The sequence below is a fragment of the Heteronotia binoei genome, chromosome 2 (genome assembly GCF_032191835.1).
Source record: "Heteronotia binoei isolate CCM8104 ecotype False Entrance Well chromosome 2, APGP_CSIRO_Hbin_v1, whole genome shotgun sequence".
In the NCBI taxonomy this organism is placed as follows: Eukaryota; Metazoa; Chordata; class Lepidosauria; order Squamata; family Gekkonidae; genus Heteronotia; species Heteronotia binoei.
In genome coordinates, this window is record NC_083224.1 from 61688843 (window position 1) to 61715659 (window position 26817).

At 43.0% G+C, this 26817-nt stretch overlaps 1 protein-coding gene across 1 annotated transcript in view; it reads left to right on the top strand.

Annotated features, from left to right (window-relative positions):
- The window catches only part of TSPAN2 (tetraspanin 2), a 75182-nt gene that overhangs the window by 24387 nt on the left and 23978 nt on the right, over window positions 1-26817 (top strand). Inside the window, exon 2 of the mRNA XM_060233251.1 lies at window positions 10697-10799. Within this exon, the coding sequence (XP_060089234.1) occupies window positions 10697-10799 (103 nt within the window). The remainder of the gene's footprint in view (window positions 1-10696; window positions 10800-26817) is intronic.

A 26817-nucleotide genomic window follows, 5' to 3' on the forward strand; every position in this document is an offset into this window, starting at 1 on the left:
ATGTAAAGAGATTCTTTGCCATTGGCAATTATTGCCTGCTCTAAGTGAATTGTTTCCTGGAACCATGTTACTTATTGTGTTATATCTATTATACAGATAAGCCACGAGGCTAGGAGAGTATACACTCTCAGCCTATCCCACACAGAGGGCCGAAGTGCTGTGTGCTGGTTCTCTTTCTTTCTAGTAATGGCTTTGCTGTATTTATCTTCCTGAATAGGAACCCACTGGTGCCAAAAATGTGATATTAGGTATAGAGAGGTAAGAGACTAGCACACTTTTAAAAAAATTCTGCTGTGTTGTAAAAATTGTTCCACCTCATCCCTTAGAGTCATCCCATCAAACGAGAGTAGGGAAAGAAGCAGTTGAACCATATAAACTTAGTCCCAATGAAATGACAGCGCTGCTGGTGGGGGCAAGATCTGACCTAGGAAATTGGTTATCTCCTGTTCTGGATGGTGTTGTCCTTCGACAAACAGGTGGCAGTGGCAGCCAGGGGTGCTTTTTTATCAGCTTCAGCGGGAGAGTTGGCAGCAGTCCATCTTGGGGCAGAAAGATCTTGCCACTGTGGTGCATGTGGGGTGTGCCCTGGTAACAGATTATTCCAGTGTGCTCTTTATTGGGCTGCCCTTGAAAACTTCCGGGAAGCTACAGTTGATACAGAATGCTGCAGCCGGAATGTTGAATGGAGTGAATCATAGGGACCTTAGTATTCCTGTATTATTTCTTGTTTCTGGGCCCAGTTCAGCATGCTGGTATTCACCTGGAAAGCCCTTTAATGGCTTGAGGCCAGCACACCTTCTTCCATATGAACTAATATAAACACTCCAGTCATTTCTGGTTTTTAAAAATAGCATTATTGTATATATGCATTATTTTACATGTTTTAATGTTAACATGTTTGCCAATTTGGGGACCCTTTATTGGGTAGAAGGAAATGTTTTAAATATATAAAAGTGGGATTAACAGATGGAGGCTGCAGGGCCAAATCCAGCTCTCTGTGTGCCTTTCCCTTCACCCCTGGGATATGGTCACAGCAAGAAGCAGAATGAAAAAGTCAATCTTACAGTACTCAAATTGTTTTTGAGTTGTTGAAATTCTGGTAGGCATTCAGGGGTTGTCCTTTGTCCACACTAGGCAAGTGGCTATGGGAGGGGAGCTAACCAGAAGGGAACCTACATGCTTCAGGGCACAGTTTGTTCACAGCCTGTGGTAGCATTTGAGGTCACTTGCTTAATCCATACTGTGCCCCCACTGGTCATCGAGAGCCAAACAACTGTGACATTGCCAATACTACTAGGACTCATTGGGAAGAGGAGGGCCGGTGTGTGGAAGTAGGCCAACTAGCCGGTGGCCTCGGGTGCAACCTGGCCTAGGGGCGCCACGATGCACCCCCTCTCCACATGCCCGTGCCCATCCTGACTTCGCCCTGAGCAAAGTGGGGGGGGGGGCATGGCTACGAGTGCCCGTTGCTGTCCCATCCTGACTTTGCTAAGGCCTCCCTAGGCTCAGGAAGCCTGAGAGAAGTGGGGGGACATGGCCGTGAGCACCTGCCACTGTGCCATTCTGACTTCGCTCAGGCTTCCCGAAGCTCGGGAAGTGAAGTGGGGGTGGTCGTGGCCACAAGCACCCGCTGGTGTCCCGTCCTGACTTTGCTCAGGCTTCCCAAGACTTGGGAAGCCTGGGCGAAGTGGGAAGGCATGGCCATGAGCACCCACTGCCATCCTGTCCTGACTTCACCCAGGCTTCCCAAGGCTTGGGAAGCCCAGGCAAAGTCAAGATGGCAGCGGGCGTGCTTAGAGCTGGGCTCTGAGTGCACCCATAGCCTTCTGGACTTCACCAAGGCCTCCTGACCTTCGGGAAGCCTTGGCGAAGTGGGGTGTGTGTCAGTGTGTCAGTCATTATTGACGTCATCGGGGTGTGCGTGCAAATTTGATACGGGGGTGGGGGCGGTGGAGTGCAGTTCAGCCTCGGGCGCAGGAAAGCCTAGCACCGGGCCTGGGGAAGAGGCAACTTCCTGGACCTATGCTGCTGCTGGCCAGGTCTCAGCTATGTCCTGACAGCTTTTCCAGCCCCATTGGAGCTTGTCTTGCAACCAGCTACACGGGAGAAGGTAATGGAACCATACTGTTAAGTGTGGCAAAATTGCTTGAACCAGCTCTATAATCTTTGCTATTGGATACCTATTCCCTAGGCTACCCTTGAAACTAAGGGTCATTCTGTTCTTCATTCTTCTAGTTCTTGAATGTTTGCAGTGAAGGGAGCATTACACAAGAGACACACTTTTGTGGACTAGAACTTCCATATTAAGAGGCAGTGTACCTCTGAATTCCTGATACAGAAAAACAAACAAGAAAGAGCTATAGCCTTTGTGTTCTGCTTATATGGTTCTCAGAAACATGTACTTGCTTCAGTTGGATATGGAATACTGGCCTAAACATACCTTTGGCCTGATCTATCAGGGGTCTTCCTATGACTGCTAAAGGGCACTATATCTTGAAAAATTATTCCATTGTCTTTCCAATTCTTCACAGAACTTCAGGTCAACACAACATATATTCCAGTCTTTCTGTTGAATGAATGGAGCTAAACACCAGGACTTGCCTCACTCAGCCTGTCACATGGGCCATCTACTACAGCAGTTTCCAAGAACTCATGAATCAGGCCAGAAAGGCAGATGAAGGAGAGACCCTGCTTCTTTCAAGGAGGTCTTAGTCAAACCTCTTGTAGGTAGGACATGATGCAAACAATGCATACACAGTGCAGTCCTAATCAATCCAAATCATGCATTCACAGTCTCATACCCTCTGACTTTCCATAGATGAAAATACTTATGTGTGCGTAATGCATGTTTGTTCTTTCACCTGAACATACGTGCACACAACACACGTACATACTGTTCTCTCTGCCTGCTTACCTTGTATTTATTTAACTACAGTTGCCCATTCTGGACCTGCTTCTGAAGCAAGATGTGTTAGAAACTGATTGTAACAGTTTCCTGTTTAAACATATGGTGTTTTATCTCACTGTGGATATGCCTATATTTATAGAAAAACTTGTAGTTATTTTGTGTGCATGCATGTGCCTTGGTTTTAAAAGATATGGCTGTGCCACAGCATCTGATTATTTTGATGCACAACCTGTACTCCAGACAAGAAGCTGCTGTTAGGACAGAATATGGAGAAACATTATGGTTTCCAATTGGTGATGGTGTCAGACAAGGATGCCTTTTATATCCCTGTCTCTTCAATCTGTGTGCAGAAAATATCATAAGAAAAACTGGATTAGATTTAGATGAAGATGGATTGATGAATGGCGGAAGGAACATTAACATTTTGAGATATGCAGATGACACCACATTACAGGCAAAAAACAGTGAACATTTTAAATGGTCACATTCAACAGCCAGTTTACTTATCACTACCCTTCCAGGAAGCCCCACCAAACATCCACAAACCAATTGCACATCCACAAACCAATTGCCCTTTCATCACACCCCCTCCAGCCTACAAATAGCAGCTCTCCAGCAGCCCTGGCCCCACTCAATGCACAGCAGCCAAGAAGGTCTGAGCGCCTGCTCCGGCTGCAACGCCACTGAGGATGTTCTCCGCAGCTGAGAACGAAACGTCTGGAAGGAAAACTTTCTCCAGTAGAACACAGCACTTGATCCCGAAAGATTCTACAAACCCTAATGATGTTACCAGCCATGAAAACCTGAAATCTTTGATAACTTTAAATGACTGCTTACGAAGGTTAAAGCAGAAAGTGCCAAAACATGATTGCAGGTGAATATCAAGAAGACAAAAATAATGACTACTGGGGAATTACACAATTTAAAGTTTGAGGATGAAGAAATTGAAATTCTTCAAGATTTTCTATTCTTGGCTCCATCATCAACCAAAGGGGAGACTGCCACCAAAAAATCAGGAGATTGAAACCTGAGAGTGCAGCCATGAAGGTACTAGTAAAGATTCTTTACCTTTAAAGATGAAATAGAGACAGTTTTATCAGGACCCAGAAAAAAAGGAATGGCCTGGTAAATAGTACAGGTGTAATGTGGGCATTCATAGGAGAAGGAGATGTCATCTTCCTTTTCTAAGTATTCTAAATCAATCATACTGACCTCAATCTTCAGTTCGACTCTGCTTGGGCTCTTGTAATGAAATGACCTTGCTGAAAAGGGAAAAGGGAATCAGTTGTGACTGATGGAGCTGCATATTAGAGATGTGTTTTGACAGCCAGTCCTCCTTAAAAGGACTTCTTGTGTTTGCCTTGGTAGATGCCTAATGAAAATGCCTGTGAGGGCTTTACTTGCTGAGGTACTTAAGTGAAGAGCAGCTCTCTCCCTGAATAAGCAACTCATTCCCCTCTCCAGTCTGAGGATCTTTTCAGTAACATGTCAAAGGTAGCTTCTGTAAAACACACACCTGTAGCCATTTGCAGCTTTCTGTGGCAGAATACCGTCCAGTTTGGCTTAAAAATCAAATGTCAGTGGCTGAATAGTGAAAAGTTGAGATATTGTAGTGACTTGCCAATAAAGTGACCGCTGTTGGGACATTCCATTATTAGAAAGGACTGTAGCAGAGAGGCAAATATTACTAAGAAGGAGTGAGGTGACTCTGGACTGCAAGAACTTGGAACAGCTTTGTTGCTGTGGAACCCAGTTATATTTGGATTCCTTGCTACTGAGGCTATTCCTGCAAACAAAATGATTGTATTAGGGTTTCAGGTATAGGAACTGGGTCACCGAGCTAAGTAATCTATATAGAATCATTATAGAATAGCTAAAAACACTGTTTTAAGGGTTTTCTGGTGCACAAAGTATGCGGGTTGGGTATGGGCTTCCATACGCAGGAATTACCTTCACATCTAATCTTTGTCCCATCCTTGGAGTGTTTCAGGCTGAAAAAATGGTGCAGAGTAGAGGGAGACTGAAGTTCATCAGATACAATATGTTCCTGACCATAATTGGGCACCACACATGTAGCAATCTGAGTGTTTATTGTTACATGTGACACAGGGTAGGATCCAGCCTCAACTTGTGTACTTTGTAATGCAGGGGTGTCAAACATGTGGCCTGGAGGTGGAATGCCCGAAGGCCTTCTATCAGGCCCCCAAGAAACTCACTGTCTTCTGCTTTCTTCTCCCTCTTTCTTCCTTGCTTTGCCAAGCTTGCTCAATTGCACAAGAGCTACAGAGCAAAGCCTCTATTTTCTCCTTTGATGGAGGATCCTCCCTTGGGGAGGAAGGGGGGGGGAGGGAAAGCTTGCTTTGCCAGACTCTCAATCACACAGCAGAGCTACTGAGCCAAGCCTCTCCGTCTGTTGGCTGAGGATCCTCCCCCTCCTGGTCCCTTGGGGTAGAAAGGAAAGAGCCAGAGCTTCCTTTGCCCAGTTCCCTGGATTGCACAGGAGAGATACAAAGAAAGCACCTTTAAGACTGAGTGCTAATGTTTTAAGCATGTTTTATTTTAAGTTTTTTTAAAAAAAAATTTAATTGTGTTTGTGTGCTTTATAAAGTTTATATCTCTGCTACCTGGCATTACATTTTATGACACACATGGCCCGGCCCAACAAGGTCTCATTTATGTCAGATCTGTCCCACATAACAAATGACTTCAACACCCCTGGTGTAATGTGTGAAGAGGCAATTCTGGTTGTAAGGACTCTAACATGTGCAGATTTGCCTCAGGAATGTGTAAGCTTAGTCAGAATAATATCCTACTGGGTAAAAGTTTTCCATTCAAAGAAGGCATCATTTATCTGGTCCTGATACAAACTTGTAACATGGAGCTAATTCCTTGGTCCTATACATACAATTCTATGTATCATGAAAGAAAATGTTCTTTTTTTCCTATTGAAATTTTCTGATGTTTTCCCATTGAGTTGTCATAAAAAGATGATATCATAGCAGTGTGCCTGCATCCAGCTGGGACCTTTGGGTAAAGTGTACCCATTTCCTTCCCACCCCCCACCCCCACCCCCCATGCTTAAGACTTGGGAAGGGAGGCTTCCATTTTGTGTGTTTTTAAGAAACCTTTGTTGTGGACATGAATAACTGCCATTCCAAGAGTGCACTTCTTACAAATGAAGAGCCATGGTGTATGCATCTATTGAAAAAGAAAATGAGGCCACTAGAGAGTGGCACTTTCTGCCCTCATAAGGATGAGGTACAATTCTACTACGGTGCTAATGTGTACAGAGTTGTGAGACTGGTGTCATTCGGCTCCAGCTGGAAAGCCAACCACAGCCACACAAAGCTGTGTGTTGTGTGGCCTTGCAAAAGCACTGGCTATTGTCTCTTGTTCAGTCACTCTGGTGCTGTGAGAGAAGATGAGTGCGCATCCTTGCCCTCCCTTCTTCCTTCAAAATGATTGGTGAAGGCATGTTGTCTATATCAAGCCTTTGTGGTTAGTACACGGGACCTGAGCTTTCCAAAGGAAGTAATTTCTCTTCATTCACACCAAAACAAACCAAGCCTGACTTTTGCCATGTACTTCCTAGAGACTTGCTAATCAACTTTCTAGCTAACATCAAACCTCCAGATCGTGGTGTACTGGTTAGTGTCAGACTTGGGTTCAAATTCCCACTCAAACATTGAGCGCACAGGGTGAACTTGGTACAGCCACTCTCTTTCTTAACATAACCTACCCCACAAGTCTGTTGCAATGATAAAATGGAGGGGAGAGACTTATATATACTGTCCTGACTGTAACAGATTGATTTAACACCACATAGAAAAAAGTGGAAACAAACTAAGAGTCATCTAAGCTAGTTCTAAGCTAGTTACCTGCCTCTAGAGATAGTAATTATAAGTTTGTCTTATGAAAAATGGCCTTGAGTAGTTAAGAGTTTGATCATCTGTTAGTACAAGACGAAGCAGTGGGAACTCTTGGTTCTTTTGCCCACCTCAACAAAGTGCAATTCCAGCACTCTTCAAACCTGCGTTATCTAGACTTATTTCAATTCAGCTTCCAACTGATGATGTGATTGAAAGTGCCTTGGTTAACCTTATAGATCAGGGGTGGCCAACGGTAGCTCTCCAGATGCTTTTTGCCTACAACTCTCATCAGCCCCTGCCAGCATGGCCAATGGCTGGGGCTGATGGGAGTTGTAGGCAAAAAACATCTGGAGAGCTACCATTGGCCACCCCTGGTATAGATAACCTTTGCTAAAAGGAAACAGGAGAGGCAGACCATGTTAACTCCACCATTCAACAACTTCAAGTACTTTAGGTCGTGGTATCCTTCTGGACTGATCAGGTATTTGGGAGTGTTAGGCTTCTTTTTTATTGATCCTGTTTTATTGATCATTTCCAGAAGATCATTCTAGGGACAGAAACTTGACTTTATGGCATCTTTGCTCTGGAGTCCCTCAGTCTTGATTCTTATGCTGATTACTATCAAGATGAAACTGTTAGGCAAAGTTATCTGGAAACCCAGAGTAAAATGTTGTTAGTATGCTGATGACACACAACACTTCTCATCATTATTAGCTTAATCGAGGGATGGCCTGAATGAATGATTGGAGGGAGTAACAGGCTGAATGCAAGTCAATAAACAAGTTTAATTCAGACAAGAGTGAGGCATTGATGATCATTAATGTAGCCAGTCAAGGTCTGAGGAGTCATCAAGTTCTAGAAGAAGAATTGCAGATTTATACCCCGTCCTTCTCCCTGAATCAGAGACTCAGAGTGGCTTACAATTGCCTATATCTTCTTCCCCCACAACAGACACTCTGTGAAGTGGGTGGGGCTGAGAGGATTCTTACAGCAGCTGCCCTTTCAAGGACAGCCTCTGCCAGAGCTATGGCTGACCCAAAGCCATTCCAGCAGGTGCAAGTGGAGGAGTGGGGAATCAAACCCAGTTCTCTCAGAATCTACACACTTAACCACTGCACCAAACACATAGCTAGAAAAAAAAACAAATTAGTATATAACACGTAGACATTTTGAGACAAAGCAGGGACAACAAGCAAAGTGCACAGGGTCAACACATAAGGGACTTCAGTTCTCTTATGTGATTGTAGTTTGGGGTACTTTTATATCCATGTCTACAAATGGAGTAGCAGATCTCCCCTATGTTACATGGTACCTTTGCTGAACTCTGTTTGGTGTGCCATCTACATCTTTGCCTTGAGAAGAGAGATCTGGATGATTACTGCTGCACTGATAACATCTAGGTTATTTATATGGAGCTGTCTTTTCAAGCTATCTGGAAACTTCAGCGAGTGCAGAATGCAGCAACTAGGTGGTTAACTGTTTCAGAGGGAAGCCATGTTGGTCTGCAGTTGAACAGCTAGATTAGGGTCTAGTAGCACCTTAGAGATCAACTAGATTTCTGGGATATAAGTTTTTGAGAGTCAAAATTCTGTTTGTCAGATAGGCCCTAAGGTGCTACTGGACTCTAGCGTTTTTGCACCAGCTGCTCCGCTCCGCCATTTTGCGTGGGGAAAACCCACAATTTGCCACGCTGCAGTGTAAACCTGAAAAACAGGTTTATGCTGCAGTTCTGCAAATCACGGGTTTTCTCCATGCAAAATGGTGGCGGGGAGCAACTGGTGCGAAATCACTAGCTTGCTCCAGAGAGAAACGAAAGCCTGGCACAGAGCAAGGTTAGTGCAGAATCAGCCTAAATGGGGCATATTCTGTTAATTTTAAAACATTTTCATTGGCTGTCAGCTGAGACACAGTCGAAGGTGCAGGTTCTTAACTAACCTGTGTGTCTACCTGCCCCCACCCAGGAGGTTCCCAACCCGCCAGCCCACATTGGGCCAGTGGGGGCAACCTTCTCTGATGTCGCCGCTGCGATGACATCACACGGAAGTTACGTCATCACACTGATGACATCACACAGCGGCCCCTCTAGGCATTTCCGGGAAAACTCTATGGTTTTACCGGATGCTTTAGCCATTTGGGAGGGGAAAATTCTATGGTACAATATGGATATATGGATCCAATTAAGGGGAACCAGCATTTGAAACAATAAATATGTCAAAATAGGAGATAAGTGTGTAAGGTAATCTTTTCTAATTGTGGAAGAATTAACTTTATTATGCCCATCTGCCTCCCCTCCTACAGCTGTTACATTGTGCACTTTGCTTGTTGTCCCTGCTTTGTCTCAAAATGTCTACATCATGTTATATACTAATTTGTGTTTTTTTTTCTAGCTATGTGTTTGGTGTAGTGGTTAAATGTGTGGACTCTTATCTGGGAGAACCAAGTTTGATTCCCTCTCCTCCACTTGCACCTGCTAGAATGGCCTTGAGTCAGCCATAGCTATCTCAGGAGTTGTCCTTGAAAAGGCAGCTGCTGTGAGAGTCCTCTCAGCCTCATCCACTTCACAGGGTGTCTGTTGTGAGAGGAGAAGATATAGGAGATTGTAAGCCACTCTAAGTCTCTGATTCAGAGAGAAGGGCGGGCAGGGTATAAATCTGCAGATTCTTCTTCTTTCTCAACCCTGTCTATAAGTTTGAATGCTTTTCTCCCATTTCATTGTATCTGAAGAAGTGTGTGTATACACACAAAAACTTATACCTTCAATAAAACTTTCTTAGTCTTAAAAGTGCTACTGGACTCTAACTTTATTCAGGTATATAGGGTAAGTGATACTACTGGTTTCCAGCCAGTCAGTGCTATACTGTTGTAAACATACAACAGCTGGTTTATTCTGAGTTCAGCCCATGAGAAAAGAAACAACTTGTGGTAAGTGTTCCTCACAGTGGGTTGACTGCTCAAATGATGTGCATCTGTATGCCTCCTTGTTAGACCAGCAATGTTTTCAGTTTTGCTCATGTGAAGAAAAGTTTGTTAACACTACTACAGTCTTTATACTAGCGTGTGGATAGGGCCTCATAGTCATCTGCCTGGGAGTTTCCAGGAAGAACAAGAGTAGGGGTCCCAAATCCCCCGCTAGGCCTGGAGACCCCCGATTTGGAGCCTCCTCCTCCCGCTGGCCATAAAAGGGAAAGCGGGGGGGGGGGGGAGGGAGAGAACGGCAGTCCTTCCCACCCAGCCCCGATGGCAGCAGCCAGAGCTCTTCCGTTTTCTCAGGCTGCTTCCCGCCCCCAGTCAGCTGGCCGGTGAAGGGAGGGGAGCCCAGCCACGCCCCCAAAGGACCATGTGCCTTTGCACCTCCGGAGGTGAGTGAGTTCTGTCTCCTGCATCAGATTTCCCAGAAAGGGGGGGGGGCGGGGTGGAGGGGGGTGGAGAGGGAAACGTCTTCTCATAGGGTATAATGGGGAATTGATCTGGAGGTTTCAGGGGCTCTGGGGGAGCTGTTTTTTGAGGTAGAGGCACCAAATTTTCAATATAGTATCTAGTGCCTCTCCCCAAAGTATCCCCCAAATTTCAAAACGATTGGACCAGGGGGTCCAATTTTATGAGCCCCAAAAGAAGGTGCCCTTATCCTTCATTATTTCCTATGGAAGGAAGACATTTAAAAAGGTGTGCTGTCCCTTTAAATGTGATGGCCAGAACTCTCTTGGAGTTCAATTATGCTTGTCACACTCTTGTTCCTGGCTCCGCCCCAAAGTCTCCTGGCTCCACCCCCAAAGTCTCCTGGCTCCACCCCCAAAGTTCCCAGATATTTCTTGAATTGGACTTGGCAACCCTAAACAAGAGGTTGTTTGTTTGCAGATTTTCAGTACTCACCAGTCCTCCTTTTAACTACCTTTTGGATTTTGTTTTGCTTTTCTTCCAGTTGGCAGGCTCTGCAGTTGTCGCATTCGGCCTATGGCTACGGTTTGGAGAGGTAGTAAGAGATTTAACGACTGAGGAGAAGTCTCCAGAATACTTTTACATGGGTAAGTTCTGTATAAAGACTGATTGTGTGATGATTCTACAGCTTGCAAAAACAAAAATTGATTAGGACAGACACCTGAGCAGTTAAATTTTCACTGCATTCTAGTGACAACTCTCTACTTACTATATTCATTTAGAATTTTACAGCCCACTCTCACTGAGCAACAGTAGGAACAAAAGAGGAAGGTATTGGCCCTTGGGTCAAGAGATTCTGAGTATCAAGGATTCTATCTATAAATGTATCACATAGCTAGAAACAAAAACTGTACAACCTTAAATAATGCAAATAGGACAAATTTTATGTTTGCTTAATTTCTAGACTATATAATACTAATTGCAGAGGTATCCATGGAATTTCAGAGTTGGGGTTTGGACCGTTCTCAGGCTGTCAGAGGGGCACTTTGCTATTTCTCTAGTTTCTGTGAAATAGAAATGGCTTACTTGATCTCAGACAAGCAAGACTGTGTTGTGTATCAGCTAGAGTATCAAATCTAGGACTGGGAAACATTTGTTCAAATTGCATTCCGTAAAGCCTACCAGTGATCTGGTTCAGTTCTCTCAGCCTAGCCTACCTGGCATAATTTTGAGGAGGATAAATTCCCACCCAAACTCCTTGCTGATAGAAGGACTTTCATCAGCAATGTGGAACTGCTCTGCCTCTTCCCTCCCACTGCAACCCTAAATGCTCCCCTCCCAGAATAATGTTCCTCAGGGATGGGAGAACCCAAGAACACTATGGGAAGAGTCTGCCATGGGAATGGGGAATCCACAGAAATTGTGCCCCCCCCCCTTCTGTCAGAGGAAATGATCAGCATGATCTAAACCAAAATGAAGGAGAAAGTTGTGTACACTGCACTGTGCACGTTGGAGGAAAAATGGGATAAGGTATAATAGATAGAGAGGTGTAACTTCCATGTGTGGTTCTATGACTAGCCTAATCCAGTTTATTGAGAATTATTTGCCTGTTTTTACTTACATGTATAAATTTAACAAAACTCCATCCAGTATACTCAAGAGTGCATGCAAAGTCATTTCCAAGAGTGCATGCAAAATCAACCACTTCACCCACCTAAATTCTTTATAAAACTATTTGGGGGAAAACTAGTCTGTATTGTGTTCTTTGATATTTAATCTCACCCCAATTTGTAGATGGGTGTTTTGAAAGTCTCATTTTGCAACATTTGTTCTTACATCCATTATAACTTCCTGACATAAATGCCTTCTCACTTCAGCAACTGCATAAAGCACATATGTTGCTTATTGTTCATTTAATTCTGTGATGTTGCAACATATATTCAGTTTCTGTCTCCCATTTTTCTTGCCTCTGCCAATATACTTTAGATATACACTGAACACTGATGTTTGACTACTCTGGGTACAACTGCACAAAAGCCTTAAATATACTGCAAGCTGACTTAATGGAAATCTGGATGGATTGATCCTCTTAATGGATTACATTATGAAATACAAGAATGCTCTTCTTTGTGCATGGAGGTGCTAGAGATAGACTCCGCTTAAAAAACATTATACCCAACCTTTTCCTAAAGGCACTGTACAATTACAATATGATCAAAAACATAAAATTCTATCAATATTATAATACCTCAAAAACAACCTAAAGATATACTGCATTGCAGCCGTCCACCCACTGCAAAATATATACTGCAGATATACTGCATTGCAGCCGTCCACCCACTGCAAAATCAAGTACTTCATCAGCCTCAAAAAAGGGTCTCAGAAGTACATGGACTATGGAAAATCAGAGGTGATAGTGTCCTTCACACCTCCTCAGGCAAGCCATTCCCTAAAAATGGCCTCACAAGTGAAAAAGCTCTTGCCTAAAGCTGAGGAGGAGCACAGCTGATAGCAAGCAAAGAGGAGGCATCCAAGGAATGCAACTGGTGCTCAGGAATATTTTGTTACAAGTGCTTTCTTACAGAGTGTTGGGTACTTGACTGTTTTCCATCACAGGACAAATCACGGCAATTATTTAAATTTTTAAAAACGGTGGAAGAGGAGGGGGAAGTGCCCTTCCCACGACATTGCAATCCAAACCTGAACTGGGCCCTTAGCAACAGCTTTGACTTTTTAGTTAAAAACAGGAGTGATCAAATCACAGATCTCCTACCAGTTTGGGCCTGAGGAAAGAGTGAGATAAGAGCTGTTGGAGGATGAAGCGCCTTGAACTTGTGTGGTCTTTATCTGGGTGAACTTCATGTCCAACCTGATTGTGCACTGTATCTGTCTGACTTCCTCACTATCAAGTTGTCCTCGACAGAGCAAAGCCATCTAAGTGCACCCTTTCTTCTTTGCCTTCTGCACCTCATAAGGCATGGAGGATCTGCTGCCTTGCAGGAGTGCCTTTTCTTAACCCCTTGTGCTTCGTTAAACTGTTCATAAATGAAATAAACATCCCAAACACCAAAAGTCTGCAGTGCTACCTCACACCCAAAGAACTTGAAATCTTTTTAAACTTTCCTGGAAATTTTGTCAGAGAAATGGGGGGCATGTTAGAAATAAGTTTGACAGGTGTCAAATACAGTGTCTGACACCGGAACATCTGTCAAACTTATTCCTTACATGCCCAATTTCCAGAAAGCTTGATAACAATTCATGAAGTTGTGCCAAAGAGGCATTAGATTCCTGTTATTTTTTCTTTTTCTTTTGGATATTGGGAATTGTGACAGAATTTGATCATCATGCTTGTTACATCTTTTATCCATTGCCAAATGCGAAGGAGACAAGGTCCAAACTAGCTTACCTGCAAGGACAACATCAGCCACTGAACTCTAGGCAGGCTGACAGTCAGAGAATTACTTGGGAAAGGGGGACTGAACTAAGTGCCAAGAGTGAGAGATTGTATCCCAGAGATTCTGTTATTCCTCTGAAGGGCTGACTGCTCTCCAGATAGCTCTAAGTGTCTCTTGTAGAGTGAGGAATTGGCTCAGAGCCCAGTCTGTTTGATGGGACACAAAGGGCAAGATTTCCAGAAGGCTCAGCTGTTAGAACCAGGGAAGTACATTACTCAGACTGCAGAGTAATTGGCACCTCTGTAGCATCCCTTCAGGCTAGTTTTCCTTCATCTGATTTTGGTTCATAGGGCAAAATTAGATTATTCTTTAGTAAATAGTTCCTAGTACAAATATTATTTTTCTGGAAGCAATCTATCATGCTGGAATATACATGAGGGGGTGTTGTGTTTCTTGTACAAATACACTGAGGGTTCTGCATACAGTCAAACATCTTCAAAGTCTCCATCATTCCCCACACTCAGGGTTCCCATCATTCTTCATGTACAGAGGCCATGCTTTTGGTCTACAGACCTTAATATTCTGGTCCTGTTTCCTAATTTGTCTGTCACGTCATGAGCCTGATGAGATGAGCCTGATGTTCATACGAAAAGAACCACATATCCAGTTACAACTGCTCTGAGAATCTGAGCCAAAATGATTTAATTCAAATGATCACTTTAGATACACTGACAGGTCTCTCTGTCGCATGTCCATTGGGACATTTAATGTGTACAATTGGTTAGAGTTTTGTTTTGCAGCTTGACCTTATAAATATATTGCTTTATCCCAACTAACTCAAAGAAGGACCAGATACAGGCACTCTGAAATCACTGTGTAGCTAGAAAGGTATCTCCCTGGCAAACAGCAGGTGCTCTACGACTCCCCAGCCCACAAAACATGCGGGGCTTGGGTTCATATCAAAACTGCCTTTAACTCTGCCAATCCCAATGAGAACCAACCCATACCCTTGTAAAATGTACTCATGCTTTAACAGTAGACAGTTGCACCTTTAGTTGCAGACAGAAGCTCAGTGATGTATTGGTAGTCTGCAGTGTGACACTGGAACTAATCCTGGAGTGTATGATTATAAAATTCAAATTCTATACAGTACTTTCTTCAGAATGTGTCTATAGTACTAGGCTTCCTTTTACAATTTATGCATCTGCGGAACTTTCTAAGCACTCACAGAATTTAAATATAATAATAGGGCAGAAAATGTATTTGTAAGATTTATATTTTGCTTTTCTATTAAAAGGAACACTCAAGTGAAAACTTCAGAACAGAAAATATCATACTTTCCTCCCTGCAAAATTGTATTACAAGGTTCTATTGTCAAGGGTCCATTTAAATATCCTGGCAGGGCTCAGTTATTCAAATACATTCAATTAAGTAGTGGACATTCAACAAAAAACTTCCATCACAAGAAGTTAGGCCTTTTCTTCATGAAAAGCAATGTTAATGCAGCTTTACTATCCTGTAGTTCAATCTTGGATGTGTAGTATAATATTTCAAAACCCCTAGACATATAATTCAAGAGTAACTAGTCAGAAACTGTCAATTTGCCTTGAAGTAGAGTGAGTATAGTGTACTGGTCATTAAACCTGTTTCTTAATGTTCCCATGTTCCAAATTGGAATTTTATTTATGAGATTTTACTTACAGGATTGCTGCCCCAAAATGTGCTGCTGGCTTTTAAAGATAAGGATACAAATTTGAGGAGGATAAGTCTATTTATTTAGTTACTTTATGTATAGCATATCTTTCTCACTAAGGCTTAAGGTGGATTACAGAGTAATATGGAAGTTTGCCACAATAGCTAAAGAAAACCTTCAGTCTCCAAAGCACTGGATGTCAGTTGTTGAGAGTGGGGGCCAGGGCTTTTTTTGAGCAGGAACGCAGTTCCAGCTGACTTAGTGTCAGGGGGTGTGACCTACTATGCAAATGAGTTCCTGCTGGGCTTTTTCTACAAAAAAAGTTCTGTGCAAAGCAATGGTGATGTCAGGGGTGTGGCCTAATATGCAAATGAGTTCCTGCTGAGCTTTTCCTACAAAAGCTGGTGGGGGCCATAATTTGAGATAGCCTTCATGCCCTGCTTACAAGCTTGCAAAAAGCATCTTGTTGGCTAATATGGAAGACAGGATGCTGAACTAGACAGACCTTTGGTCTTATCCAGCAGAGTTCTTCATGAATTTGTATGTTTATGCTAACAAGAAAATGTGAAAACAGAATGAATGAAATTTTTACAGAATCACTGCTGTATACTCAGGGCTTTTTTTCTGCCAGAACCCAGAGGAGCAGAACTCCGCCTGGGCTAGCCAGGGTTCCGGCTAGCCTGATCCACCATGCGGCAGCTGCATGCTCCCAAGCCAGACAGTGTGGCCTAATATGCAAATGAGCTCCTGTTGGGCATTTTTTTTAACAGAAAAAGCACTTATACTTATTATCCATGTAATTTTGAACAAGAGTTGAAATGCTGCCAAATCTGTCAAGCTCAGTGGGACATTCCTGGGTCTGCAGCAAGTCTCATGGGGAGAGAAACAGTGGCTCACTGGTTGACCCTGCAAGGAGAATGAAAGTTCAGTTGGCTACAGCACACGTCCCTGTTCAGATTTTGTTTTCCTCCACCAGCTTGCATTCAGAGAAAACATCCTGGGATCAGTACTTTCTCAAATGACTTCAAAAGGGCATCCACAGGAGTTCTGTATTACATCCTTTGGTCCAGAAAAGCTGACTGCTGCAGTTTTGCAGTCTTGTATAGTTTTTATTTGTTCATTTTGCTGGGGCAGCTGCTCAGGAGCTTGGTGGAGGAAAAGGAATCAGATAATCAATGTGACAAGGAAATGTAAATCTGTTCAGTTTCATTAAATATCCTTCTTCCAGCCTGTTTACATTGGCAGCCATACAGATTTCCTCCAGCTCTGCACAGCCAGAAGTCTGCATTGAGGATCAGTCCAAGGATGCCCTGTTGGGCATGGTGTGTGGACAGATGATGTGCTGCAGCACAACTGATCACATGATCTCCAGGTGCAAATACCTTCCCTTTCTTTTTGAGGATATAACCAGTTGTTTTGTCTGAATTTCCCAGAACAAACCCAGAAATGAAATCAAGAACCAGGTTGAGATGTGTACTCAGTTGTGGCTACCTTTTGGAATGAAAGGGAAAGGGGGGTCATGCAACAAATAGGTTCCTAGTTCTGTCCCTTTTATATTAAAAAGTAGGCATCCTTCAGCAAGGAAATGAGTCTCCTGTTTCTGTAAGTGGTTGTAATGATATCTCTAACACTTAAGAATTTATCATGTGGTTGTTCTGACTTCTCATTTGATCAATGGAGCAAGGGCTCACTGCACAATCTGAAGCCACATACTCTCAGATTGTGTTTATTTGTCTCATCTTCAGAGAGATCGGTATATGCTGAATTTGCAAGCCAATAGAGGGTTTTTTGCCAACAGTGCCATTTGCAGCTGGCACATTATTTCCTGATTTGCTTGCAAGTTTACACAGTGTTTTGAGATGAACTATGAAAAACTTTCAGGATATTGTTTCCTTCGAAGTCAGTGTATATTACTAGACTCAGGAAATGGCTTATTCACTATTAGCATGAACTACCCACTGTTTGTTTCATGTAAGCAGTTGTATCTATTTTTATCTATCAGCTGGCGTCGGAAATAAGGCATTCCTTATAGATCAGACAAGGGGAGGAAGGTGTTGTAAGATGAGACAAGAACCAGGCATGCGGGACTCAAACATTAACTGTCAGTTGTTGCTACTCAGGTTAGCCTTGCCAATTCTCATCTGGCTGGTTGGAAGTGCTGGCTGGATGTCTGGCATTCTCTGCTTTTCATATCCGGCTTATTTGTGGGGGGGATTTTTCTGGTCCAGCAGTATTTTTTGACTTTACAGTCATTGGTAATTACAGTCCTGCACTTTCCATTGAGCTGACTGTTGTGTGGAGTCCCGTCTCTGCCCACAAACAAGCCTTTTCTGCCCTCTTGTTGTCCAAGCCAGCCCTCTGCTCATCTTTTCCATTTGCTGAATCCATCCCCTTGGCAACAGGCAGGCAGCTGTGCTAACAGCTCAGATGTGAGCTTTGGTGCAGGTATAGGGCCCTGCTGGATGCGTTGCAATTCCTGATTGGTTTGTGTTAAATATACAGTACACAGGAGCCAGGCCAGCAGGAAATCCAGTACCATAGAAACCAAACTGTTTGACCTCTACAGAATTGATCCACCTGCCATCTGTAGTGAGTCAGGATCCTTGGGCGTGTAAACAAATACAAACAGCAGCAGTGACCATTTTAGAGTCAAGCTGACTGTGGTGCTAAGGCCCCAATGTTTTCATAGCTGCATACTGAGGTGCCAGAATCGTAACCTTCATTTTGGGTCTATTCTAATAAGGAAAATACCATTTATCTATCATTGTTGCAGACTGTTCATATTTCTTTTTTAAAAAGAGTTTGTTGCACATTAAAGACAAAATAAATTTATTTCTGGGACTTCCTCAGATACCTAGACTATTATCCTCAGCTGGCAGATATGTACACAAACCAAGGTTCAGGGGAGTGAGGGTGGGAAATAAGTATAGTATACAGTGAAGTACATAGTGAAGACAAAAAGCCAGAAATGTAGAAGCCCTATGTACACCAAACACATGTAAGCTAAGAGCAGAGATTCATTCACCACAGCATTATTTCCTGATAATAATGTCTTTTGAAGGGTGCTATGCTTCCACCTGAAATGGAGTAGTTACTTCCACCTGAAATGGAGTAATTTTATTGTTTTAACTGTATAAATGTATTTCTAATTTGTATTGCTCATTGTTATTGTTTAGATTTGTTGTAATCCATTCTCAGCCTACTCACAAGACAGGGCGGACTAGAAATTAACAAAAATAAACAAACAAATGCTAATTTAATAACTTTAGTGGAAATTAAACCTACAGTCCTGCTTAAGGTTGCTTCCACATGGAGCCTTTACTCCAAATGCCCCCATCCCATCACATCAGTTTATCCGTGGCTCTGCTGCAATTTCCCCCAAACTTTCCCCCGAAAGATCATACCCACCCATCATAGGTTTTGGAAAGTGGAAGGGAAGGTACAGATCTCCACACTTCGCCCTCCCATCCATGGCCACATCCAGACTGTTTCTCCCTTGCTCTCCATTTCATCCTCTGGCCTCCACCCATCCCACACACTTCCCCAGAGCAAGCTTTCTGCCTTTAAAGAAAACCAGTAGATAATGAAAAAAAAGAAAAGAACCAAGAAGCCTGCTGGTGGTACGGGTGACAAAGCATGGAGGTAGTCTTCATGCAGAACGCCTTTGCTGCTGTGAATGGCTTTGTGCTCTCAGTAGCAATCAGCACAGTAAGGAGAATCATCCCCATGCCTAGGTCATTTAAGTCCAAATAGAATTAAATTTGCTTATGCATTCCCACAATTAAATGCTGTTACTACATATCCCAACTCAACTGGGATTAGCCCCTTGATATCATATTCATTTCACATGATTGGTTCAATGAATGGCTGGACAGACATAATTTGCCAGGTGACAGATCTAGGTTTTAAAATGGGACTGCAGCTTGCTGAAAGGACTGTTGAGAAACATGGTTGAGCTGGCATGCCCCACCATACATGGTTTTTACTGTTGCCACAGGCGGCAGCTAGCAACTGGTTCCAAATGATGTCTCTGTCCCAACCTCTCGTAGTTAGGCCTCTGTCATGACAATACTTCCTATTATTCCCAGCTGTAGTTTACTTTGAGGCAAGAAAAGTATATATGCCTAAAATATGGAAAATATATATGCCTAAAAGTAATTTTTTTCTTTTGAATTATGTTATATGTACCATTATTGAGCACTGGTGCTGAAAACAGATCTTGACAGAAATGTATTTATTTATACCTCACCTTTTCTCCCTAATAGACACTGAATGTTATGAGGATAAGAATATTGTTCTTCCCTCCTGTATTCTTATCCTCATAACACAGCCCTGTGAGGCAGACAAGGCTGAGAGAGAATGACTCACCCAAGGTCAGTGGCAGAGAGAGGCTTTGAACTGGGGTTCCCCAGATCCCAGTCAAAGCCTTTAACCACTGGACCACTTTGATTGTCTAAATTAAGCCTTGGCCCTGAGTAAGAGTGCCTGCTGTGGCAAGAATTTCTGGCTTCAAATCTATACAGGAAATATTGGCAGCCTGAAGGTAACTATGGTACTTACATAACAGAATATGTAGTAGCAGAGAAGAATGTATGCAGGAAATAACTGTGTATGGGGAAAATGAGCACACTAAATCATAGAATATCCAGTGACAAGTGAATGGAAACAGCATGCATCAATAATAACATAGAAAGCATTCTCTATTGCATATATGCATTCTCTATATGCCTACTGTTCTTCCCTTGTTTCACTGAATGTGGGTCCCCCCTCCCCCAATAGACTAGTATTTTTCCAAAATCCCCATTTCACACACACCCTTTAAACTTTATTCCTAAGTGATTCTGCTTCTTGTTCCCCATACATGTGCCTTCGGTCAGTTTATTTATCCTGACCTTATATCCTAGCCAAGTACTTGAGAGCTGCTGGTGTAGTTGTTGCAGACTTGCAATCTCTGAATGAACTTTCAGTTCTCCTTCCATGTCAGAGGGTGGAAACTGCAGATATGAGTGACTCCTCCAGGCTAGCCTCTGCCCTCCTTTGGCCATTACCCCCTCTCTAAGTCCCTGCTTTCAGTCAGTAGCCAGCAGCCCTGCTTTCAGTCAGCAGCCTTTTCAGTCCACAACTGCATTTCCATTTATACATTAACTACAATACTATTTAACAAAGTTTGAGTCCATTAGTACCTTTAAGACCAACAAAGTTTTATTCAAGGTATGAGCTTCCATGTGCACACATGCTTCCCCAGATATGCTGAAATGGAAGTTATCAGTCCATACATATAGGTAGATGTTGAACAGCAAATTAAGAGCTCTGTGGTGCAGGGTGGTTAAGCTGCAGTACTGAAGTCTGAACTCTCTGCTCACGACCTGAGTTCGATCCCAGCAGAAGCTGGTTTCAGGTAGCCGGCTCAGGTTGACTCAGCCTTCCATCCTTCCAAGGTTGGTAAAATGAGTGCCCAGCTTGCTGGGTGGAAAGTGTAGATGACTAGGGAAGGCAATGGCAAACCACCCCATAAAAAAGTCTGTCGTGAAAACGTTGTGAAAGCAACGTCACCCCAGAGTCAGAAATGACTGGTGCTTGCACAGGGAACTACCTTTACCTTTTTTTGAACAGCAAATTAGCTTTACTTACTTACTTTACTTTATTCGATTTATATCCCGCCCTACCCCACCGAGGTGGGCTCAGGGCGGCTTACAACAATAAAAGCTAACAGAGGTCGATTTAAATACGATTAAAATTATACAATAAAATACATAAAAACCTAAAAATACATAAAACTCACATCGATATACACTATGCTACTATTCCTTAAATCAGTCCTTCAAATTTCCAATATTCAGTAATCTGATGTTTAAGATTTAATATTCAGGCATTCTGCTCACAGTTAATTATATGCCAACCGGAAGAGGGTTGTTTTACAGGCCCTGCGGAACTGTTCAAGGTTCCGCAGGGCCCTCACCTCCTCCGGGAGCTGATTCCACCAACAGGGAGCTGCAATCGAGAAGGCCCTGTCCCTGGTCGCTTTCAGACGGGCCTCCTTTGGCCCAGGGATTGTAAGGAGGTTCTGAGACCCCAACCTCAGCACTCTCTGGGGGACATGTGGGGAGAGACGGTCCCTAAGGTAGGCAGGTCCCAGACCATAAAGGGCTTTAAAGGTCATAACCAGCTTACAACATAATAAAGATGTTTTAGCAGATGCAAAGACGAATAACTAGCTAAGTTTATATGGTCACCATTTGTTTGGATTGTATTCCAGGAGGAAAAGCAGTGAAACAAATATGTAAAAAAAAAAAAAGTATTTAACTGAGATCCTCTTGTCATGCTCCATCCATGTCCTATCAGGCATGGAGGTAACTAATACTATCCTTTTCTTTGAGGTGGTGTGATTTGTAGTGCAGTGTTATGTCTCCTCTGTTGCCAGACCAGAGAAATGCATTTCAATATAGCATTCTAAATGGCATTACATTTGTTTGCCTCACTGCCCCCTCCCCAAAATTGAATTTAAACAAATGGTGACCATATAAACTTAGCTTGTTATTCCTGTTAAAACATCTTCACTATATTTTTCCTGGTCATGGCCCACTATTTTGCCTTTTCTAGGGATTCACTCTAATCCAGGCTACCACTGGGTATGATCTGTGACAGAGCATCTATGCCATTGTAACACAGAAGGGGTCATTACTGTTTTTTTAGTTCTGATAGCATGTGAGAAGCTGGACAAACTGAAACTTTTCCTGCTATGTAGCTATTGAAGATACAAGTAACCTTTCCCATTAAATCTGACACTCCTTCTTGGTACTAGGTCTCTATAGGAAGAAGAATCTTGCTTGGATGTGTTCTTCCTTGCATTCCTTGGGTTAATGCGTTGGAAGTGGAATGATTTTGGATTATACAGGAATACCAGGAATGCTATTTTCATTACAGGAAGCTAAGCATTCCCTACTTATTTTAGCATCTCCTGGATTGCCACTTACTGTTCCCTTGTGTTTTGGGTGCTCATAAATGGAGTGTGTATATGTTTCCCCACTACCAGCTAGATTTAATTTTTGCCATTTGCAGGATGTTCCTGTCACCCATCAGCCACTCACGAACTAACAGCAGCACCTGAAAATCTATCACAGGAGTGACATTTAGAAACTACTGTTGCCTTTTGCACAAGCAAAAAAGGTCTTTCAGGCATTTTCACATGGTAAAACCCCTCTGTTGAGCCTATAAGGATACTGTCATGAGGAATAGTTGCTACTATGCTGGGAACTGTGGAAGTCATTGAGCTAAGAACTGCACAGGGCAGATGATGATCCAGGCTGGGTCACAGGCCAAGGGGTTGTGCAGCCTTATCTATACTGTTGCTATGTAGGAGACATTGTAATGGCTACCCTCATAAGTTAAGGATCTTCAGCCCTCAGTTTTCATAATTTTCCATAGGGGCTTCTGTCCTGGTGACATTAGACCCTTAATGAGGGCTAAAAGGGAAAGTCTTTGGCATCAAACCAGAGAGAAAATGTGTTCTGCAGAGCTTTGGGAAACCATCAGATAAACGCTATACTTTTTACAGCAACTGAAATATAATTTAAAGAGAGATAATATACTAGAATGTAAATGGATTTTCCTTTTTGACTATTTAACACTACTTTCTTTCCTCTTCACGTAGTTTGCTGTTGATGTTATAAGAACACTGCCCGCCCCCCCAAACATCATCCTAGACATTCTTATCATTTGTGGGAGCTACATTCTTTGCAGTTGGACGCTCACTAAGGAGGCCCTTCCTTGTCGGAGGCAGCAGTGTTGCTGTTTTTATTTCAGAGAGAGAGCTCATGCTTTAGGATGAAGTCATGTCTCCCCTAGAAGGATATTAGCAGATTTTCTCCTTAGAGATGGGTGCCCACGCAGACACGAGCAGTTCAGCATAACAAGAGCAAGTTGCCTTTTGCTGTCTTGTGGCCAGTCTTGCTGTCATTGCCTTGCCTCGTCATCAGTTTTAAAAGTTAAACACTGTGGTTCAGTAGTACCAGATTCTTCTCTTTGTCTTTTGAAGCAACAAAAGCTAAAACAAATATGATGCCCAAAGCAGAAAGGAAACTGGAATGGACTCTTGTGTCAGGCAGCCCACAATTAATCGCAAGCCAAAAATGCATGAAAGTCCTGCTACCCCCGATATGAAACTCAAGTTCTGTAATATCAGCTGGCATATGGTGGGGGGGGGGGGATCACTTCAGTTGTAAATATTATTTTCCAGAAGGATGACTGAGAAACTATGACATGTATGTAAATAATAGCAACTGAAACTTTTCAGGATGTAAATTTGATATTCTTTGAAACCTTAACCTGCATTTTTTGCTCTTTAATGTAGTATTAGCTTTGGAACGGGTTCCTCAGAAATGACAGTTGATAAAAGTAAATTTTAAAATAAAACCAAAGGTAGCTTGAGAGATAATTTATCCTTTTCCATCAGGCCCCAAGCATGGTAGTAGTTGGAGATGGGAGTCTACAGGAACCCAACCCGAGCTGCTAGCCAATTACCATAATTATGACATTTCAGAAATGGTGTGGGGTGTTATTATTTTTTGATGGCTTGAGGTTGTATGTACTGAATGGAATTGAGATCTGGAGGTAGGACTGTATTAAAATTAGTATTGGGTCCAAAGAAATTATGCTTGGCTGTTGACAACAACTATCTTCCAAAAGTGCCCAATCATACTCAAAAAGTGATTACTGCCCTGCTCACAGTTGTGGTCCGGGAGTCTCAGCAAGCAGCTTAAATCAATAGCATGGATGTTATTCCACTTAAGACGTAAGGTGAACTGAAGGCTTAAATAGTTTTGCAAAGAGGCGGAGGTACAGGTCTCTCCCTTCCAGGAGCAAGCTACTAGTACTTAAAAATTGCCGCACCCAGTTACAGCTATAACCAGGGCTTTTTTTGAGCAGGAATGCACAGGAACGCAGTTCCGGCTTGTTTGGTGTCAGGAGGTGTGGCCTAATATGCAAATGAGATTCTGCAGGGCTTTTTCTACAAAAAGTCCTGAGTTAAGCAATGGTGACATCAGGGGTGTGGCCTAATATGCAAATGAATTCCTGCTGGCTTTTTCTACCAAAAAAAGCCCTGGCTATAACTATTGTGATGCAGGCTGAGGTAGTTTGAAGGGGAGATCTCTGGTGCAGCAGTAGTTTCTGGGGTGGAGGGTTCAGGGTCTGAGCCAGAAGGCAAGACTGTATCACAAGTGCTGACTCAAAGCACAGCCATATTAACAATTAGGCCAAGTAAGCACTGGCCTATGGGTCCCCATGTCTTTAGAGGCCCCAGGCTGGCTTCCCCACTGTTTCCCCCCTGCTTGCAGCCCTCCCAGCCTGTACAAGCAGCCAGCAACTGAGCTGTTCTTTGCCCAACTTGCCTGGTGCGGCTGCTGCTGGCATTGTCACCAAGTTTGCCTCTCTCTGCCTCTGCCCTGCAGTTTAGTAAAAGGGGCTTTTTAAGAAGGTGCCTGCAGCAGGGGCAGTGGGCAGTGAGGTGGGCACTCAAACTCTGAGATAATTTGTGAGGTTTCATCTCCCTAGGGGACTCCACAGGGTTTAATCTAGCACTGACTCAAAAGGACTCCTAGAGGTGTCTCAACTGCCTCCTTTACTGTGGGTCTCTTTGTTTATCTATACTAGGGCTGCCAGCTCCAGGTTGAGAAAAACCAGGAGATTTTTTTTTGGGGGGGGGGCATAAGAGGAGGGGAAGAATTTCAGCAGAGCATAATGCTATAGAGTCCAGCCTCCAAAACAGCTTTTTTTCCATAGGACAGCTGATCTTGGTCATCTTATTAAAAAACTTAAAAACCAAATGCCTCAGGGCAGTTCTGCCATCAGTCCCCTTCTACTATCCAGACAGCCAGAGACCAAAGGAAACAGTCTCAGGCCCTCCTAGAACTAAAGTCAAGAAAGACACCTTTGCAAAATAGGACACCTTCAAGGTGAGTTTCACAGACAATTACTCTGTCTGTAGCCAGTGAGAGCTAAAGTACTGGATTCAGATTAAAGCCTCTTGAATTCAAGAACTCCACAAGAATATACTTAAAAGTTATTTATTTAAAAATTGTGTAGAAATAACCAAAGCTGAGCAATTGACAGTAAGGATAAAATAACAAAGCTAAAAGTTAAAATAAGCACTTTTACAAACAATGGCTCAAGATTTCAGATATTACCCAACAGCAGACTGAAGTCTTCAAGGTTCCAAGCTTCGAAGACCAAGACAAGGTTTCTGGTCAGTAAGACCCACCAAACAAGATAACACCCAGGCTAATCCAAGCACAGGGCTAGTCAATAGCAAATGCCCAGCACACTGGTCATGAACACAGTAGTTAACTGCAGAGGCCTGTATCATGCTTAGAATCCAACATTAATTGTAACCTAACGTGCTTTTGACTTGTATCAATGGGCTGGAATGAAAACCTTATGCCCAAGGTCACTGTTGGCCTGATTCTAATTAGCTAATCAAATACAGGGCAAATGATATAACCTGACCACCTGACCTGTTGCTAAGGTGGTGATCTGACCAATCAGAGGAACTTGTCAGTCAACCAGATGTTCTGCAGCTGTGTCAGGTTCAACCTTTCTCCCTCCTATGATCTCAAGTCTTAATGAGATGGAATGCATCCTCCCTTACCTCATGTCCTTGCAGCTACTGGCTTAATGGGATGACTGGCAGTTGGGTTACCTCTCCTCTGTCTTATCCTTTTAAGCGTCTAACAGCTTACTGTTTCAGGAGAAAAAGTATTTTGCTAGGCCTCTTTACTAGGCCAAGAGCATGAACCAGTGTTGAAATTTGAACAAGAAATGGTTTATGAAAACCAGTTTCTTGACAGTCTGGAGATCCACTGTAATAGCAGCCAGGAGATGTCCAGGTGCCACCTGGGGGTTGGCAACACTAGTTGTACTCTAGTCCATGACTATTACCTGCTGTGATTGTCTAGAATATACCTTGAATATCTAGATTATTGTACCCATAATGATCTTGTTTCTGCTTCAGGCATGACTGAATTCATTATATTAATAAGAGAAACCAGTGTGGTGTGTCAAGTGGTTAGAGTGGACTTGAGTATGAGAAAGAGCTCCCTCTGTTTCTCTTATTTGTCAGACTTGAATAATTCTGACATCTCACAGGGCTGTTGTGAGAACGAGCAAGATAAGCCTGCTCCAAACTTTAAAATACGACCTCTAATGAACAATGATCAGTATTAAGACAGATTGGGGTCAAGGATCTTGTATGTAGTGCGCATCCCTTTGTTCTCAATCTGTCTCTTTTCCTGTGTTAATAGCTTTGCCACTGAGAAGTGTGATCTGTAGTTGTGATAATGGATTATGTGCATATATAAACCAGAGTAAAATATGCTTCTGTACCTAAGCTTCACTAGCCATTAGCTGTTTTGCACCTGCTTGCAGGAATCCCCCACTGAATTTACAAGCAAACAGTGCTGAGGGACCAAACACTTTGTTGTTTTGCTGTAAGTACCAGCTGCCTCCAATCTCTGTGGGGATTTCATGGCTCCAGCAGACAAGATTTCAAATAATTAAAACCAGCTGCTTGTAATGAAGAAA